The sequence below is a fragment of the Ursus arctos genome, unplaced genomic scaffold (assembly GCF_023065955.2).
Source record: "Ursus arctos isolate Adak ecotype North America unplaced genomic scaffold, UrsArc2.0 scaffold_19, whole genome shotgun sequence".
Taxonomy (NCBI): domain Eukaryota; kingdom Metazoa; phylum Chordata; class Mammalia; order Carnivora; family Ursidae; genus Ursus; species Ursus arctos.
In genome coordinates this window covers 46,906,492-46,927,113 of record NW_026622863.1, presented here as the reverse complement: position 1 = coordinate 46,927,113, position 20,622 = coordinate 46,906,492, and the positions used below count along the sequence as shown (strand labels likewise).

General features: G+C 42.4%; 1 protein-coding gene across 1 annotated transcript; it reads right to left on the bottom strand.

The window, feature by feature from the left end:
* Positions 1-467: 467 nt before the first annotated feature.
* Positions 468-20,149, bottom strand: LOC113243479 (zinc finger protein-like). The gene is made up of 5 exons (XM_026482141.4): positions 20,056-20,149; positions 16,167-16,259; positions 13,218-13,344; positions 12,594-12,686; positions 468-4,843 (listed from the first exon to the last, which is right to left on the bottom strand). Exons 2-5 carry the CDS (start codon positions 16,179-16,181, stop codon positions 3,450-3,452), a joined length of 1,629 nt encoding a protein of 542 aa, XP_026337926.2. The 5' UTR covers positions 16,182-16,259; positions 20,056-20,149; the 3' UTR covers positions 468-3,449.
* Between the last annotated feature and the right edge of the window lie 473 nt (positions 20,150-20,622).

The following is a 20,622-nucleotide window of genomic DNA, read 5'->3' as shown; positions in this document are numbered from 1 at the left end:
ACATAATTTACCAGTTTTTTTTTAAAGATTTTATTTATTTATTTGACAGAGAGAGACAGCCAGCGAGAGAGGGAACACAAGCAGGGGGAGTGGGAGAGGAAGAAGCAGGCTCACAGCAGAGGAGCCTGATGTGGGGCTCGATCCCAGAACGCCGGGATCACACCCTGAGCCGAAGGCAGACGCTTAACCGCTGTGCCACCCAGGCGCCCCCATAATTTACCAGTTTGATCAAACTGATGATCATTGAGAAATAAAAACACAATAGAGGAGCGCCTGGGTGGCTCAGTCGGTTAAGTGTTCAACTCTGGGTTTCAGTTCAGGTCATGATCTCAGGGTCGTGTGACCAAGCTCTGAATTTGGCTCTGTGCTCTAATGTGGGGTCTGTTGGAGATGATCCTTGCCAAAGAATATTACTGGAGTATCCACTTCTACATTATGTATGGATAGACACAGAACACACACATATACACAAGAGAGTTATGAATTTAATTCTACTAGGAAGGCTATGGTCTTATTTCACAAAGCCCGTAGTATGTTCTCCTGATATTACACGTCCTTGACATTACTTTAATGGCCCCATGTTATTATGGGACCATGTGAAATTTAAACAAGTTCTTATTGGTGAACATTCATTATTTCCATTTTAAAAACTGTGACATTATTGATGTGCTTTTCATCTTCCCATTGTTTGAATCTCATAATCATATATTCCTACAGTAGGATTTCCAGATCACAGTGGCATGTTACACATTCTGCTACATACTGCTTTTCAAGACATGTATTGTCACCAAGAAAGAAAAACACTTAACTGTCATTTCTGCACCAGTGATTAATATATTTGATGAAACCACCAACTCCCCAAATTTTCTATTATTTATTTCATAGGGATGAGGTAAGAATATGGGAAGCTGACAAGCCAAATGCCCTTCAAATCTGGCATAGCTTCTACCAGAGAAGTTTGATTTTTTTTTTTAAAAATGCTACAATTAGAAGGCATAAAGAAGATTACACAGAAATGCAGAAATTTAAAAATCAATGAACTCGACATTAAGAAAAATTTAATAACTGACTTTTAATGTTACTTTGAACCCTTGCCTTAACATTGTCGAGAAAATTCAATTAAGCTACAGTTATTGCAATGTTAGAATTGTTTGTCTGAAATGTGAGAAAAATCACAAAATAGAGTTGAATTTCTATAGTATAAACCAATGAACATGAGATCAAGACCCAAAAAATAACCCAACCACAGAATAGAGGCTGAGGGTGTGCCAGGAGCCGACTGCAATAGGGTAGTACCAAAATAATGCTGTGGAATGCACTACTGTGTATCTCCACATTCCAATTCCTATTTGTTTCTCTGGTTTTTGCTGGTTTCCTTTTCCAGATACAATTTTTAAATATTGCACATTTTCTTTGAATAATTTAAATTCTTTTATCACTACTTTCTGCCATTTTAAGAATGTGTGTCTTGGTGTGGACCTTCTTGGGCTGATTTTTGGAGTGCTCTCTGTGCCTCCTGGATCTGGCTATGTTTCCTTCCCCACAAAAATGAAGTTTTCAGCTGCTTCTTTGAATAAACTTTTTGCCCCCTTTTCACTCTTCTTCTGGGACCCCTTTAATGCAAATGTTATTATGCTTGATGGAGTCAGAGTGCCCTAAGACTATCCTCAACTTGTATAATTTTTTTCCCCTCTTATTTGCTCAGGGTGATTACTTTTCATTACTCTGTCTTCCAGGTCATTAATTCATTCCTCTGTGTCATCTAGCCTGTTTATTCCATCAAGTGTTTTAATTTATTGTGTTCTTCATCTCTGAGTAGTTCTTTTTAATCTCTGTGGTAAGGGTCTCACTGATGTCCTCTGCTCAAGTCCAGTGAGTATCTTTATAATCATTAAACTCTCTATCTGGCATATTACTAACATCTCTTTTGCTTAGGTCTCTTGCTGTGGTTTGGTCCTGGTCTTTCATTTGGGAGATACCCCCCCTCTCCTCATTTTGTCTCTATTTCTGTGTATTATTAAAGTCAGCTATGTCTCTTGGCTCTTGAAGGTAATGGCCTCATGAAGGGGTCTGTAGTGCCCTGCAGTGCGTTGTCTCCTGTTCCCTGGGAACTGTTACTTCAGGGACTATCTCCTAAGTGTGTTGCCTGTGCCTGCTGTTGTGTCCTGGCCTTTTTTTCCCTTCAGTCCAGTCATCTGTGGAGGCTCTCTTTGCCTGTTGTGAGCAGTTTGGTCCTCAGCTGGTGGGTCACATCCTAATGTGTGTTGGTCTGCATGTGAAACGAGCCCTGCTGCCACTGCCACCTCTGGACGTGATATCCCATAAAACATGCAGGCCAGGAGATGAGGTGTTGGTGGGATTTGCTTTGATCTCCTGGGGCAGGGGGCTTGCAGTGCCAGGACTGAAGCAAGTGTGACTAGGAAAGGCGGATCCACTGGACCACAGGGGGGCAGGGCTCAGTATAAACAAGTTAGGTAAGGAGTGTTGGTGCTGCGCTGGTTCCAGCAGGTGGCCATGTGTTTATGCTGGGGGGCTGTGGAGGGAAATGGTGCCTATCAGCTCCTTTGTTCCTGGAGGGGTGTCCCTGTGATCCCTGCCTCTCCAGGCCATGCTCTGAGATGAGTAAGTCATTCTCTCTCCTGTCTGCCCCTCGCGTTTTTCAATCTGCTGATTCCTGGCTGTATCTCCACTGGTTGATTGTCATGCTCTCCCAGAGCCCAGCCCACAGAAATTGAAAATCCAGGCTTTAATTCCCACTGGTTGTAAGAACTCATGAAGTTTGACACCTCTCACTTTCAAAGCCAAATGTTACGGGGATTTGTCTTCCCCATGTGGTCCCCCCCACCCCGTGATAGTCTGTTTTTTTTTTTTGCCTTCTGAACACCACTGGCTCTGTCCCCATCACAGACGGCCAAAGCCTGTTTCACTCTCAAACTGCATCTTTGCCGTTCCTACCTTCTTTGACAGTGCCTCTTCTCTACCTTTAGTTGACGAGTTTGTTATACCAGTCTTCAGGTCCATTTCTGGGTTACTTATGCTGATGTAAGTGTTGTCTAGCTGTATCCATGAGAGGAGGCAAGCTTAGAGTCCTCCTACTCTGCCATCTTCCCTAATTCTCTCTCTTCCCTTTGCTTCATTTAACAAACAAGTACTAAGTGCACATACAGATGCTACTCAACGTTGATTGTATAAATCCAGCAGCAAATAAACTCCCTGCCCTTGTAAACTCCCTGCCTTATTCCAGGGAACATCAACTTTAATATCCACCATTAGAGTCTGATAAGTGCCTAAAGAAAGAGTATTTCAACAGCCTGTTTCTTGAGTGATAACTACAACTGCTAAGGTTCTAACTAAAGCCCTCACTGCATCATCTGTGTGATCTTGGGATCACCGGGATGTATTCAGCTATGGCTGAAACATTAACTTTACAGAAACGAATGTTTTCCCTCCTATGAGACTGGATGAAATTTATCACCAGCATGGACTCTGTGATGAATTTTAACATATGAACTTGAACTGAACTGCTTACCACATATCTTACATTTATAAGGTTTCTCCCCTGTGTGAACTCTCTGATGAGATTTTAGATGTCCAGATTGACTGAAGACCTTACCACACACATTACACTTGTATGGTTTCTCTCCAGTGTGGACTCTCTGATGAACTTTAAGATTTGAGGTCCTAGTAAAGTGCTTACCACATGCCCTACAAGTGTATGGGTTCTCTCCCATATGGACACTCCGGTGCACATCAAGATCCAAGCTTGTCTTATAGCCCTTCCCACACTCCTCACATTTGTAAGGTTTTTCTCTGGTGTGGACGTTCTGATGAGCTTGCAGGCATGATTTCTGACCAAATCCCTTCCCACACTCTTCACATTTGAATGGTTTTTCTCCGCTGTGGACTCGCTGATGTGTCAAAAGAGGTGAGACCCACCTGAAGCTCTTCCCACATTCCTTACAATTATAGGGTTTCTCCTCTGTGTGGAACCTCCGGTGGTAATACAGATGTGTCTTAGAAAAGAAGCTCTTTCCACATTCCTCACATTTGTGTGGTTTCTGTCCCATGTGGACTTTCTGATGGATACGAAGACGTGAACGCCAAGTATAAGACTTCCCACACTCCTCACATTTGTATGGTTTTTCTCCTGTGTGGACTATGCAATGACTATTAAGTGCCGACCGACGACGAAAGCTCTTACCACAGATATCACACTTGAACGGCTTCTCCCCAGTGTGGACTCTCTGATGGTCCTGAAGATGGCAAGCATTAATGAAGGCCTTCCCACATCCCTTACACTTATAAAGTTTCTCTCCTGAGTGTAACCTGCGATGATTACTAAGTTCTGATCTACGACTGAAGCCTTTCCCACATTCTTCACATCTGAATGGCTTCCCTATAGTGTGGACTTTCTGATGAGTTTGCAGAAGTGAGCTCTGACTAAATTCCTTACCACATTCATCACACCTATACCGTTTCTCTCCTAGGTGAACTCTCTGATGAATACGGAGTGCTGAGCTATAAAAGAAGCATTTCCCACACTCACGACATGTATGAGACTTCTCCCCTGAGTTTAACTGTTGAAGATCACAGTTGGAGGTATCACTGAAGAATTTTTTACACCCATTTCCCTGGTAAGTTTTCTGGGCTGTGTGAGTTTTAGATAGTCCTGCCCCAACCTGGCCAGGTAAATCACATTGTTTGTAGAATTGAGAACTCTTTATCATGGAGTCTTGACACCAGGTTAAATCATTAGCAATGTGTTGCCAGATTTGCCAGCAGGAAAGTTCTTCATGTGGTTCCGCTTTAGGGATAGTCTCCCTCTCATGTTGGACTTTGTCTCCTAAAATGACAGAGAATGCAGATGTGGACAAATGAAGGCTTTCTTCACTGTCTTCAAGATTTAACAATTAGGAAAGAGCATGGGACTTTAATCAATCCAGGGACTATTCCCTACATCTTCTAGTGTGTATCATTGTCTCTGGTTTAAATGCCTACACAAACCAAGAGAGTCTAGTAGGCTCTTATCCGCTAAGCATCAATGAAACAAATTTAGAATCACTCCAAGCCTCATACGTGATATACAAGTTAGAAATCAAAGACTTAATAACAAAAATGAATACAGGTTAATTTTGCTGTTTCTACTGAATTTCATAAATCAGTGTAAATTCTTATTAAAAAAAAAAAAAAAAGCTCCATACCCAGCATGGAGCCCAACACAGGGCTCATAAACCTGAGATCAAGACCTGAGCTGAGATCAAGTCAGACACAACTGACTGAGCTACACAACTGCCTCCAGTAAAATCTTAAATAGGAAATAACGCAGCAAATAAATTATATACACAATGAGGCCTCTGTCCTCAGGATCTGAGAGATAGTTCTAAGCCCCTGGAATGTCATGCCTCAAAGGAGTGCCGTGGGGTCTTCAGTCACATTAGAGAGTTTAACAATGTGATTTAGGGATGAGGTCGACCACACCAGAAAGACCAAGAATATGATTTTAGGTGGGGCTTTTAGTCACCTGCTGGTGTGGACCAAGAGACTGAAAGTAACCATATGAAACCATTGTCTACACTGGCCATATGACAGAGCTCCAATAATTTCTCTGGACACAGGATCAGGTGAGTTTCCCTAATTGGTAATATTCTGTAACCGTACACCTTCATTTTGGAAAGTAACACAATAACACATCCCTGACTCCACGGAGAGAAAACAATGGTAACTCTGCATCTGGTACTTCCCTAAACTCCCTTGCATGTACTTTTTCCTCTTGTTTGATGGTAAGGCATATCCTTCCATGTAATAAACACTAATAAGTATAACAGCATTCAGTGAATTCTACCAGTTCTTTTAGAAAATGATTCAATCTGCGGGCGCCTGGGTGGCGCAGTCGTTAAGCGTCTGCCTTCGGCTCAGGGTGTGATCCTGGCATTCTGGGATCGAGCCCCACGTCAGGCTCCTCTGCTGGGAGCCTGCTTCTCCCTCTCCCACTCCCCCTGCTTGTGTTCCCTCTCTCGCTGGCTGTCTCTCTCTCTGTCAAATAAATACATAAAATCAAGGGAGGAAGGGAGGAAGGGAGGAAGGGAGGAAGGGAGGAAGGGAGGAAGGGAGGAAGGAAGGAAGGAAATGATTCAATCTAAGGCAATTCTGGGAACCTCCCAAATCTGTAGTTGATGTTAAGTGCAGGAGGTCTGTGTAAACTGTCCCTCTAAACTTTGTAGCTGGTTAAACAATTTGCAATCCTACATATCAAGCACCCAGAACTGATTATAGCTCTATATTCTAAGTATTCCTGCAAATTCTACACAATGTGTGTAGTTCATCTTATTTTCCTGTGTTAATACACATAGTAACCGAATTGAGATACCTGAAATTAAAAAGGGAGAGGAAATTGTAGTTTTGGTGTGAAGTCAGAATACCCACAAGAAGGGTGGTGTTCCTGATAAAAGAATCAAAGGTGGCAAGAACCACTAGGGGTGAAAAGACTACAGGAAGGTTTATGCACTGGTTTCTTCTGAGGCTTCTGGACTGCCTCATTCAAAACAGAAAATCTTTGAATGCAGATAAACTGGGCTTTCACATCAGTTTTTCTGATTGAGAACTACAGCCTTTTAGTCAGCTGTAAAATAAATTTAAAATCATGCAAAAGCATTTAGGAAAAAGGGAAACTATCAGAACATAATTACTCATAGGAGTGGGGTGATTGCATGAACTGTCTTATAAAGTCATACGTATAAATCTACACACACATGAAATATTTCTTTTGGATACACTGAAAGACACATTTCCTAGTAGGATTTGTGTTCTAAAAAATCAGAAAACTTAGTTCAGGAACTCAGCAAGTCTTTCATTAAACAAAGTGTTCAAATGGAAAGGTAAGTCCTAAGGGTGAAAACTTAGAAAATTATTAATAGGTGAGTGTGTACCTCTTGGTAGATACTAGTTTATGGTTATATTTAATAAACCGTCCCTTTAAAACAGTTTTCTTTGGGGCACCTGGGTGGCTCAGTCAGTTAAACATCTGCCTTCAGCTCAGGTCATGATCCCGGGGTCCTGGGCTGGAGCCCCGCATCAGGCTCCCTATTCAGCAGGAAGTTTGTTTCTCCTTCTCCTCTGTCCCTCTGCTGCTCATGTGCTCTCTCTCTCAAATAAATAAATACAAATCTTTTAAAAAATAATAATAATAGGAGACTTTTAACACCTCACTTACATCAACGGACAGATCATCTAAACAGAAAATCAACAAGGAAACAATGGCTTCGAATGACTCACTGGAACAGATGGATTTAACAGACATATTAAGAACATTCCAGGGGCACCTGGGTGGCACAGCGGTTAAGCGTCTGCCTTCAGCTCAGGGCGTGATCCCGGCGTTATGGGATCGAGCCCCACATCAGGCTCCTCTGCTATGAGCCTGCTTCTTCCTCTCCCACTCCCCCTGCTTGTGTTCCCTCTCTCGCTGGCTGTCTCTATCTCTGTCGAATGAATAAATAAAAAAAAAAAAATCTAAAAAGAAAAAAAAAAAAAAAAGAACATTCCATCCCACGACAGCAGAATACACATTCTTTTCAAGTGCACATGGGACGTTCTCCAGAACAAATCACATATTAGGCCACAAAACAAGTATGAACAAATTCAAGATCAAAGTCGTACCAGGCATCTTTTCCAACCACAGTGCCATGAAACTAGAAGTCAACCACAAGAAAAGATCTGGAAAGACCACAAATACATGCAAGTTAAATAATATGTTAGTAAACAAGGAATGGGTCAACCAAGAAATAAAAGAAGAAATAAAAAGTACATGGAAATAAATTAAAATATAACAGTCCAAAACCTTTGGGATGTAGAAAACACAGTTCATTTTTTAAAAAGATTTTATGTATTTATTTATTTATTTATTTATTTATTTGAGAGAGAGCAAGCACAAGCTGGGGAGAGGAGCAGAGGGTGAGGGACAAGCAGACTCGCAACTTAGCAGGGAGCTCCATGTGGGACTCAGTCCCAGGACCCTGGGATCAGCACCTGAGCCAAAGGCAGATGCTTAACTGACTGAGCCACCCAGGCGCCCCGAGAAAGCAGTTCTAAGAGGGAAGTTTATATCATTCCAGGCTGACCTCAAGAAGCAAGAAAAATCTCAAACAACCTAACTTTACACCTAAAGGAGCTAGAAAAGGAACAAACAAAACCTAAAATCAGCAGGAGGAAGGAAGTAATAAAGATCAGAGCAGAAATAAATGATATAGAAACAATAATGAAATTAGGAACTGATTCTTTGAAAAAAATCAGTAAAATTGATAAACCTCTAGCCAGACTCATCAAGAGAAAAAGAGAAAGGACTCAAGCAAATATAATCACAAATGAGAGAAGAGAAATAACCAGCCACAGAAATACAAATAATTATAAAAGAATACTATGAAAAACTATATGCCAACAAACTGGATAACCTAGAAGAAATGGGTAAAGCCCTAGAAACATATAACCTACCCAAACTGGAACAGAAAGAAATAGAACGCTTGAACACACCAATTATCGCAAAGAAATTGAATCAGTAATCTAAAAAGTCCCAACAAACACATGTCTAGCACCAGATGGCTTCACGAGGAAATTATGCCAAGCCAAACTATCCCAAAAATAGAAAAGAAAGGAAAACTTCCAAATTCATTCTATGAGGACAGTATTACCCAGACACCAAAACCAGAAAGACACCACAAAAAAAGAGAACAGGCCAGTATCTTTGAAGAACACAGACACAAAAATCCTCAACAAATTACTAGCAAACTGAATCCAACAATATATTAAATAGATCATTCACCACAATCAAGGGGGTTTATTCCTGGCTTACAAGGGTGGTTCGACATTTGCAGATCAATCAATGTGATACATCACATCAATAAGAGAAAGGATAAGAACCATCTGATCATTTGAATAGATGTGGAAAAAGCAGTTGACAAAGTACAACATCCACTCATGGTAAAACCCCTCGACAAAGTAGGTTTAAAGGGAACATAAAGGCCATATATGAAAACCCCCAGGTAACATCATCCTCAAAGGGAAAAGACTGAGAGCTTTTTCTCTACAGTCAGAAATAAGACAGGGATGTCCACTCCCAGCACTGTTATTTAACATAATCCTGGAAGTCCTGGGCTCAGCAAGTAACAAAAAGAAATAAAAGGCATCCAAACTGGTAAGGAAGAAGCTAAACTTTTACTATTTGCAGATGACGTGATACTATATATAGAAAACCCGAACACTCCACCAAAAAGCTGCTAGAACTAATAAATTAATTCAGTAAAGTCACAGGATACAAAAACAATGTACAGAAATCTGTTGCGTTTCTACACACCAATAATGAAACAGCAGAACTAGAAATTAAGGAATCAATCCCATTTACACTGCACCAAAAATAATGAGATACCTAGGAATAAAGCTAACCAAAGAGGTGAAAGACCTGTACCCTGAAACTATGAAACACTGATAAAAGAAACTGAAGAGGACACAAAGAAATGGAATGACATTCCACGCTCACAGACTGGAAGAACAAATATTGTTAAAATGTCTATACTGCCCAAAGCAATCTACACATTTACTGCAATCCCGATCAAAATACCTGTCAGAATGGCTAAAATCAAAAACACAAGAAACAAGTGTTGGGGAGGATGTGGAGAAAAAGAAACCCTCGTGCACTGTTGGTGGGGATGCAAGCTGGTGCAGTCACTGTGGAAAACAGGATGGAGGTTCCTGAAAAAGTTAAAAATAGAGCTACCCTACAAACCCAGCAATTGCACTATTGGGTATGTACCCAAAGAATACTTAAACACTAATGCAAAGGGGTACATGCATCCCAAGTTTACAGCAGCGTTGTTCACAACAGCCAAATGATGGAAGCAGCCCGAGTGTCCAGACTGATGAACAGATAAAGAAGATGTGGTGTGTGTGGGTGTGTGTATTCACACACACACACACAAATGGAATATTATTCTGCCATCAAAAAGAATGAAATCTTGCCATTTGCAATGACATGAATGGATCCAGACAGTATAATGTTAAGTAAAGTAAGTCAGAGAAAGACACATACCATACGATTTTGCTCATACAGGGAATTTAAGAAAGAAGACAAATGAGCAAAGGAGGAAAAAAAAGAAAAAGAGACAAACCAAGAAACTATAGACAACTTATGGTGACCAGAGGGGAGGTTGGACACTGTGTGTTATATTAACTGGAATTAAAATTTAAAAAAGTTTTTCTTCCCAGAAATGACTATTTCCTCTACAAAAGGAAAGCCACAGGGAAAGCACATTCCCTGGTGTGGTCACAACCACAATGCTTGGAGGTTTCCCTGGGATCTGGATCAAGTGCTCACACAGAAACACACAATCAGGGGCGCCTGGGTGGCTCAGCCGTCAAGCGTCTGCCTTCGGCTCGGGTCGTGATCTCAGGGTCCTGGAATGAAGTCCCTGCTCAGCGGGAAGCCTGCTTCTCCCTCTCACACTCCCCTTGCTTGTATTGCCTCTCTCACTGTCTCTGTCAAATAAATAAATAAAATCTTTAAAAAAGAAAAAAAAAGAAACACACAATCACACTCCAAGTCATCTCAACAGGTAGAAATTGGATAGGCAGCCATCTGAAGACAAGTCATATTCCTCAATATCCTCAATGCACTCTGGTTTATGGTCACTTATTAGCTGTTGCCGTGAGTTACGGAGTAACTGGTGAAAAGGAAGCTTATGCCCTGGCTTCTTACAAGGCTTCTGGGCTATTTGAGAACAGAGTGGAAAAACTTTGGATATAGATAAACTGGTCTTTTGCATCTGTTTTTTAAGTTGCAAACTAAAGACCTTTAGTGAGCTGTGAAATAAACATAAAAGCCTGTAATAAGCATTCAGAAAAATAAACTATCCTGCATCACCAACAGCAAGAAATACAGTTAAATTCTCCTATCCATTATTTCATTTGCAAAGTCAGTAAATATTTACAAATATCTACCACATCCTTCCACTGTCGAGGCAGCGAGGACACATCAATAACCAAAACAATGAAAATTCTCCTGCTGCAGACTCTACCCACCGGGGAGAGAGAAGTGAGGGGTAAACAAAAACGTCTGAGACACAACAGAAGGCAAGAGGAGTAAAGACAGCACTGTATTTTACACAGAATGGTCGGAAGGCCTGTGTCGTGGTATTAGAACAGAGAACCTGAAAGAAGAAGAAGAGAAGAACCAGTAGGATTTTCGGTGAAAGAACATTCCAGGCACAATGAAGAAGGAAGGGACCCCAAGGGAGAAGCTTCTTGTAACAGACTTAATAATGGTTCCTGAAAGATGTCCATGTCCAATCTCCAGAGCCTGTGAACATGTGATATTAATTGGGTTGCAGATCGAATGCAAGGTGCTAATCAGCTGATCAGAAAAATAGGAAGCTCATTCTGGATTATCTGGGAGGGAGCAATGTCATCAGACGGGTCCTAAAAGGCAGCAGACAGAAAGGAATGCAGCCTTGTAGACACCTTGATATTATCCCAGTGCGATGTGTCAGGGTTCACACCTGAAGGACAAAAACACAACAGAAGTTTATTGTTTAGTCTGCTATATTCACAGTAATTTGATAAGGCAGCAACAGGCGACGTACAGTATCCTTGGCAGGTCTGAGTAACAGCAGAGAGCACAACGTGGGTGGAAAAATGGAACGAGAGAGGCACCTGGATGGCTCCCTCAGTAGAGAATACGACTCTCGATCTCGAGATCAGAAGTTCAAGCCCCACGTTGGGTGTAGAGATTACTTAAAAATGAAAAAAAAACCCAAAACCTTGGGGGGAAAAATGGAACAAGGGAGAGAGGACAGAAGATGTATTCAAAGGAAAGGGACTGGGGATGCAGAGCAGACCATGGCGGGGGGGCCTCCAGGAGCCACTTTAAGTAGTTTTAACTTTAAGGCAGGGAAAAAAAAAGAAGCCATGATGGATTTTTTTTTTTTAAATATTTTATTTATTTATTTGACAGAGAGAGACAGCCAGCGAGAGAGGGAACACAAGCGGGGGGAGTGGGAGAGGAAGAAGCAAGCTCCTAGCAGAGGAGCCTGATGCGGGGCTCGATCCCAGAACGCCGGGACCACGCCCTGAGCTGAAGGCAGACGCTTAACGACTGCGCCACCCAGGCGCCCCTCCATGATGGATTTTTTTAAAAGATTTTATTTATTTATTTGAGAGAGAGGGAGCACGAGTGGTGGGGGGTGGGGGTGTTAAGGGGAGAGGGACAAACAGACTCCCCGCGGAGCAGGGAGCCTGATGTGGGACTCAACATCACAGCCTGAGCCGAAGTCAGACGCTTAACCGACTGAGCCACCCAGGCGCCCAGGCACAGTGGATTTTGCCCAGAGGAATGGCGATCTCAATTACATTGCCTAAGGGTCACTTTGGCTGCTCGGTGGAGAACAGATATAGGATGAGAAGGGTGGGAGCGGGACAGCTCATACAAAGGCTGTTGTAAGAATCCAGGAAAGACGTTCGGCAATTTATAACAAGGCGATGGAAAGAAGCACGGAGGAATGTCAAACGGCCGGGAGAGTTCCCTCCAAGACTCATGGTTACTTGGTTCTTACCCGAATTGCCTTTTCTTTGGGTTGCTAACTTCACCATCCAAAACTTTTCTTCCCTTACCAAGTGGCCCACATCTCGTCTGAATGGTTGATGCCCTGGGAGCACACAGAATCATATGCTTAAAGTCAACACGTTCTCGGTAAAATTCACCAGAAAATGAGGTTCCTACTACATATTCTTCAAGCAATCAGGAGCAATGTTTTTCAAATTTTTTTTTCATGACCCATTTGAAGAAATATAATTTGCCAAGTCTCCTACACATACATAGAATGAGTTAGGAAGTACTTACTCGTCTTTGATTTTTTTGCAAGAGTGAGAAAAGCATTGCTATGATCTAATTGGTTTATTTCATTAAAAGTTGATAACAGGACTCATTGTACCGGTTTTATAATTCATTATAGGGTCAGACATACATAAGGTAGAGCTCCATTTACATTTCTTCAACAAAACAAAGATTTGCCTGTTGATAAAAAAACAAATAATGCGCTCTCTGAGTCCCACGTATATTAGGAAAGTCAGATCCCCAAACTCAGAACCAGTTCAAGGGCCCCAAAGCCTCAAAAACCCAACAATATGAAGCCGCTCCTGGAGAATAACATTCAGTTACAGAAGGCTCATGTCCTCACCCACGGAGACCAGGTTCCCGAAGTTCTCCAGCATCACGTCTCGGTACAGCTCCCTCTGGGCGGGGTCCAGCAGCCCCAGCTCCTCCTCCGTGAAGACCACTGCCACGTCCTTGAACGTCAGCGCCTCCTACAACACCAAGCACATGTTGTCTCAATCTCACAACCAACCTTCACTGAGAGCAACAGAGCCAAGAGATGTATCTTCTTTTCTTTTTTTTTTTTTTTAAGATTTTATTTATTTATTTGACAGACAGAGACACAGCCAGCGAGAGAGGGAACACAAGCAGGGGGAGTGGGAGAGGAAGAAGCAGGCTTCCCAGTGGAGCAGGGAGCCCGATGCGGGGCTCGATCCCAGGACCCTGGGATCACGCCCTGGGCTAAAGGCAAACGCTTCCCAACTGAGCCACCCAGGCACCCCAAGAGATGTATCTTCTTATCACTTTTACTCAACAGAATGGCTAACATTCCTGACCCTTGGTTTCCTGTGTGAACCTGAGCGGGTTTCTTACATTTTACATATGTAAGTGGAAAATAAGATGAGGAACCCTCTTAAACAGCAGCTCTAAGGAGTTAATGCAGAGACAAAACTAAGTGCCTGGCAAACCCAGCAAGACTGGATGTTTTAAACTAAAGTTATACCTCAATTTATAACTGGAGGCAACCAAGATGTCCCTTAGGTGGTAAATGGGTTAAAAAAAAAAAAAAAAAAGGGACCAGAGTAGAATTTAAGGATTAAAAAAAAAAGAGCTATCAAGCCATGAAAAGACATGGAGTTACCTTAAATTCATATGACTAAGTTAAAGAAGTCCATCGGGAAGGCTACCTACTGTATGAATCCAACCACACGATACTCCGCAAAAGGTAAAACTATGGAGACTATAAAAAGATCAGTAATTGGCAGGAGTTAGGGGAAGGGAGGGATAAATAGGTAGAACACAGAGGATTTTTAGGGCACTGAAAGTACTATGTAGGATACTATAATGGTGGGGCCACATCATTACAAATTTGTCCAAACCAACGGAAAGAACAACATCAAGGGTGAATCCTAAAGTAATCTATGCACTCTCGGTGATAACGACGTGCTGATACCGGTTCATCCACTGTAACAAGTGTATGACTCTGGTGGCGGATGTTGATAATGGGAGAGTCTGTGGGTGTGTGGGGGCAGGGTGGGAAATCTCGGTACTTTCTGCTGGATTTTACTGGGAATGTTAAACTGCTCCCCAAAATGAAGTCTATGTATATTCACATATACACAAACCTGAGGTTATACATTACTTGGAAAAAAACTAATACATGACGGAATAAAAGGAGACCAGTAAGTGACAGGCAGGGTATGACTCAGACATAAGAAAGACAGAATCTAGCTCTTCCCGCGTGAAAACCTCCAACGAGATTTGCATAAGGCAGCAGTTAGAGAGAGCCTACTGCGCTGTGCCGTGTTGGAATATTCTATCTACAAAACTCTAACGTGGCACGTATCAAATGTACTTTTTCATTACTGAGCTCCTAGTACACTGAGGAGAAAAAATAGGCAGCTTATTTGGAGAAGAGATTTTTTGCAGAAGAAGACTGTAGGCAGGAAAATGATCACTGCAGTCCTGCTTCACACAAACTCCTAAGCCACCTTAATGTGTAGGAGCAGTAGGTAGTTAAAACAGGGGCGCCTGGGGGCGCCTGGGTGGCACAGTCGTTAAGCGTCTGCCTTCGGCTCAGGGCGTGATCCCGGCATTCTGGGATCGAGCCCCACATCAGGCTTCTCTGCTGGAAGCCTGCTTCTTCCTCTCCCACTCCCCCTGCTGTGTTCCCTCTCTCGCTGGCTGTCTCTCTCTGTCAAAATAAATAAATAAAATCTTAAAAAAAAAAAAAAAATTAGGGGCGCCTGGGTGGCACAGCGGTTAGGCGTCTGCCTTCGGCTCAGGGCGTGATCCCAGGGTCCTGGGATCGAGCCCTGCATCGGGTTCCCTGATCCACTGGGAAGCCCGCTTCTTCCTCTCCCACTCCCCCTGCTTGTGTTCCCTCTCTCGCTGGCTGTCTCTATCTCTGTCGAATAAATAAATAAAATCTTGAAAAAAAATTAAAAATTTAATTTTTAAAAACTTAATTAATTTAATAGGGACATGGGGGCGCCTAGGTGTCTCGGTCGTTAAGCATCTGCCTTCAGCTCAGGGCGTGATCCCAGGACCCTGGGATCAAGCCCCGCATCGGGCTCCTCCGCTGGGAGGCTGTTTCTTCCTCTCCCACTCCCCCTGCTTGTGTCCCCTCTCTTGCTGGCTGTCTCTCTCTCTGTCAAAGAGATAAATAAAATCTTTAAAAAAATAATTTAATAGGGATATGATATAACCATAAATAATGAACGTTCTATAATGTTAAACAAAGCACAAGTCAGTAACAGATAAAGACCATGAGTATTAATAAATTTATGAATGTACATGAGAAAGAGTATGAGAAAATAAAAAGTTAATGTGTCAGCAGTGAAGGAAGCAGGAGAACTGGTCATTCCTATTCAATGGTCTATTTTTTGAAATAAATTTATTTTTGAAATTTTTGAAAGAAATGTATTTATTTTTTGAAATAAAATGAATTTATTTTTGAAATAAAATGAATAATGACAAAACAAATGCTAAAAACAAACACAGAGCAAATAGGTCACTTAGCCTCGTGTTCTCCTTGAGTCACCCCAAGAAAAGAAAAAAACATGTAACTTTTTTTGGGAGGGGGAGAGCACATGAGAGAGTGTGAGCTGGAGGCAGGGGCAGAGAGGGAGAGAGGGAATCCCAAGGAGGCTCCATGCTGAGCACAGAGCCAAAGCGAGCTCGATCTCAGGATCCCTCAGCCAAAATCAAGAATCGGACGCTTAACCGACTGAGTCACCCAGGTGTCCTCAACATGTAACATTCTGAGTAGTGAAATGCAATTTTAACAGCAAGAAAGGCAAGCCATATGCACCTTGAATGTGGTCATTTCTTTCTTCCTACGTCTGAAGAGGTACAGATTCCTGGATACGGAGTCCTGGCAAGGCAGCCCTGTGCCTGGTCGTGTCTGGAAAGGCAGAGAAGGACATGAAAGGGTGCCCGGGGATGCTGCTCGCCTACATGAATGCTCACTGGGAACACAGCCAAGGAGCCCCTTCCTTGGGGTGGCTGCTGCTGTCCACAGAGCGAAGAGCAGATCATGGCATGGCTACTCCACTCCTGCACAACACACACGCTGGTTATTGTGTGTTGCCTTGTGCTATCTTGTGGCTCCCGAGGTAGCAGTTCAGATTCCGATATGATGGAAACTGAGACAACATAATGCATCAAGCAAGATCATCTCTGGGGCAACACTATCTGGGTTCAAATCCTACCTCAGCTTCTCAATAATTGTATCATCTCGGGCACAGTACTAACATCTCTTTTCCCCAATTTTGTCATCTGTACAACTGGGGCAACAATATTTCCAACTCATGGAACTGTTGAGAGCTGGACAACACTTCAAATACACTCAGGGTTTCTTATTTTTGTAGCTCTAGTAAAAAAAAAAAAAAGACACTCTGCAGGATGAAATTGCTCTTATACATGTGATTTCTACCAAAAGACACTGTAGGACACAGGAATGAACCTCTGACGTTGATTGTTCTGTTGCGTGAAGGTCACTTGTAACCTCTGAAAAATCCATTAACTCTGCCTCATTGTCTTCCCTACTATTGTGTTACCTTAGTGATAATTTTTCAATTGTTGTGGACAACTGTTTCCCCAAACAATAACAACATTGGTTTCCAGTATCTATTAAGAAACATACGATGCTGGGGGGTGGGGACAGTATGATGAAGCCAGTCTGGAAAACCGTTTTGGCAGTTTGTCAAAAAGTTAAACCAAAAGCTACCAGTCAGCCAAGCAATTCTACTCCTTGGTATCTACCCAAGAGAAATGAAAACTTATCTCCAAACAAAAACATGTACTTACATACTTATAAAACTGTTATCTGTAAGAACCCCAAACTGGAAACAACGAAGATGTCCACCCATGGATGAATGGACAAAGTGTGGTACGTCCACAATGAAATATTAATGGGCAATAAAAAGGAATAAAATTATGATGTATACAAGATGGATGAACCTTGGAAATCACACATGTGAAAGAAGACAGTCATGAAAGCCCACATCTTGTATGATCCCATTTAAATAAAGGGTTCACAATACAGAGACAGAAAAGAAGTTAGTGGTTGTCTGGGGTTGTTGAGAACAGGGATTAACAAATAAATGGTAACAAGGGGTCTTACTGGAGGAATGAAAATGTTCTAAAATTGAATGATGGCGATAGCTGCACCACTCAATGTTACAAAAATCACTGAACTGTATACACGCAAAGGGAAACTTCTGACATGTAAAACAGAGATCAACTAAGTTGTTTTTAAGAATCGTCTGATAAGCAACATCTCATTTAAATTAATAAACCTGGACTCAGAGTCCATATAGAATTTATATTTGACTGAATGAAAAAAGCAGCAGGAGGAAAAGGGATGCTGATCTTTACAACAGAAAGCCCACTAATAATGTGAAACTTTAATTACAAAAAGAAAAATAGTGACTTCAGTGGTAAAATGGCACAGACATCCGATTCACCAAGTGAACAAAACTGACATCACCAATATAGAAACCAAAATACGTCCTTCAGCTCCTGTTACGCTGACCGAAAAGGCCACCTCACCACTTCTGTGCTATTGCTACCAACAACGCATAATCCGAATCAAACTGTGAAATACATCACATAAAATTCAAAAGATGGACTTTCTCTGATCCGACTTGCCTACACATCATGAACAAAAACGTCACGAACAAAATAATGAAGGATGAGGAATCATTCTGGATTAAAGGAGACAACAGAAAACATGACAGCAAAAGGCAGCCCACAAAATTGTTTTTAATCAGGGGAAAACAGTTATAAGGATTTTAAATGAAAAACAGAACAAATTTAAATATGGACTGTGGGTCACATAATAGCATATTAACAATGTAATTTTCTGATTTTGATCAAGATACTGTGATTATAGAAGAGAATATCCTGGTTCCTAGAAAATAAACACTATTTAAAGGAAAAACACAGGCCTAAAATGGCATCATTTAGGCCAAGTCACCCAACTGGGTCCTAATGCCTAACCTAATTGCTGTTTCAACCTCCCCCAGAAACACAGTCTTAACCAGTCACTCAGGAATTTTCTGATAAGCACCCATGAAGTTACTCTGACACACAGGCCCTCTCCATCCCTTCAAGATGCAGTAATCTGCATAAGCCCCTCTGCTCTTCCCTCCAAGGGAAAGTGACCTTGCCTGAAACAATCCTTTCTTTCCTCTTGCTAATAACTTCCTTGCCCCAGCCTCCTTCCTACAAAAACCTTGCATTTTGTACAACTCCTGGGAGCTGCCTTCTGCTTGCTTTATGGGATGCTGCCCAGTTTACACATCATTTAATAAAGCCAATTAAGCCCTAAAATTTACTCAGCTGACTTTCTGTTAACCATACAGATATTTAGGGACAAAGAGGTATGGTCTACAGCATAATCTCAGATTCTTTGGGGGAAAAGAAAGAGATGCGTGAAGGAAAAAAAGGGCAAGGGCAGTTGAGAGCTGGCAGCAGCTAGGCCTTGAAGTTTTCAACTCATCATAAATAATTTCAAGAGTATCAGCAATTTTCAGACATAATTACTTAGTGACAATGGTGCAACAAGAAATGCAGTCTTTTTTGAGACAAAGGCCAAGGAAAGAAAAGGAGGCTCTGAAATACAATTATGTCTTTGTCCTTGAGAAATCAGGGGATATTCTGCCCCCGCCCTGTCCCTCCTCCTTTCCAGCCAGAAACGGTTTGGGAGTGTTCACCTTAAAAATAAAACTGCCAGTTATTTTACTGGAATAGCAGAGAACTGCAATCCAGGACAAGCAAGATATGGCAAAACCATAGGCAAATCCACAGAACAAAGGAGAAGAATACTCGTACACGGAAAAGGGAGAAATTGGGAATGCTGTCATAAACAAAAAGTCCACTGGAATAAACTGGGGCTTGGAAGTACAGCGGCTTTTCATCGGCTAAGTTTTGACAATCTCTCATTGGCTGGGCTGACTCAGGGGGAGGAAAGTCACTCTTCCTTCCTCTGAGATAGTAACTAATAGCTAAAATAGTATCAGGTGGTCTCTTCCAAGTGTGTCTGCAATTGACAAGAGTTACGGTAGGGTATGAGGGCTTTCCCCCTGCCAGCCTTTTCCTTTTATTAATTTTCACAGGAGTAACTCCTCAGAAGGGGTTCGGGACTATCAAGCTTCCCACAGGGATCAAAAAGAAGTGCCAGGAGTCACTGCAGCCACGATATTCGTGGCTGTCCGGTTACTAAGCACTTAACGAAATTAAAGAGTCTAATACTAAGAGACCACCATTCACCACGGCGCAGGAACTGTCCTTACGACTTTTATTTACACCATCTCGCTTGATTCTCAAACCACTGGATTAGAGGAAGGTAGGAATGTCATCCCAATTTTACAAAAAAAAAAAAAAAAAAAAAAAAGTACAACACTGGAGACAAAAATGTAAGTAAGTGGCCCAATGACCAACCGCGCTACAAGGGCAAAGCGAGAGAAAGGTGGGCGGCCTGGGAAGGCAGAACCCCCGGCGAAGAAGAGTCCGGGAGACCCTCACCAGGCCATACGCTGCTCAACTTCCCCAGACGCCAAGAGGGTCCCTGGAGGCGAACGCCACTCCAGCCCTCAAGCCACCTCTCTCGAGCGCAGCTCTTCCCCCAAATCAATGGCCAGTGGTACTGGCACCCAGGGAAGTTCAAGAGGGTCCCGAAACCAGAACCTACTCACCACAGCGATATAGTCCGCAGCGGTGGCCGCTCCAACCTGGCCACCTGAGCGGAAGTGCCTGAGACCGCCCCGCCCCAGGCTGCACTGGGCATCGACTACCCAGAATTCCTCTCCCCCGGCAGCCTTGCGGAAGTATGAGTCTCTCCCTAACTGGCGGACTACACTTCCCAGAAAGCCGGAGAACACCGACCCCGTTCCCACCCTCCTTGGCCGGAAGTGCTTGCGACTCCTGGGAGATGCGGCACTGTAGTTCCCAGAACGGTCATGGTTACTGAGTTCTTGTTGTCCAGTTCTTGGGCGGTAACCTGCGTTCCCACACGCGGCTAGAGTTCACCTCTTCGGAATCCGGCATCAGAAAATATTCTGTGTTATTTAAACTATTATTAGTTTTGTCTCTACAATAACAGCAAACCTAGCTAATACATCATTGGAAGGTTTTGTTCAAATTTCAGTGATGAACTTAAGATCCTCAGAAGGATACACAGGGTGAAGCCTTAAGAAGCTGTACATTTGGAAACCTACACAGGAGAACTGTTGAGAAAAACAGTTTAATTTAAAACTGTATTA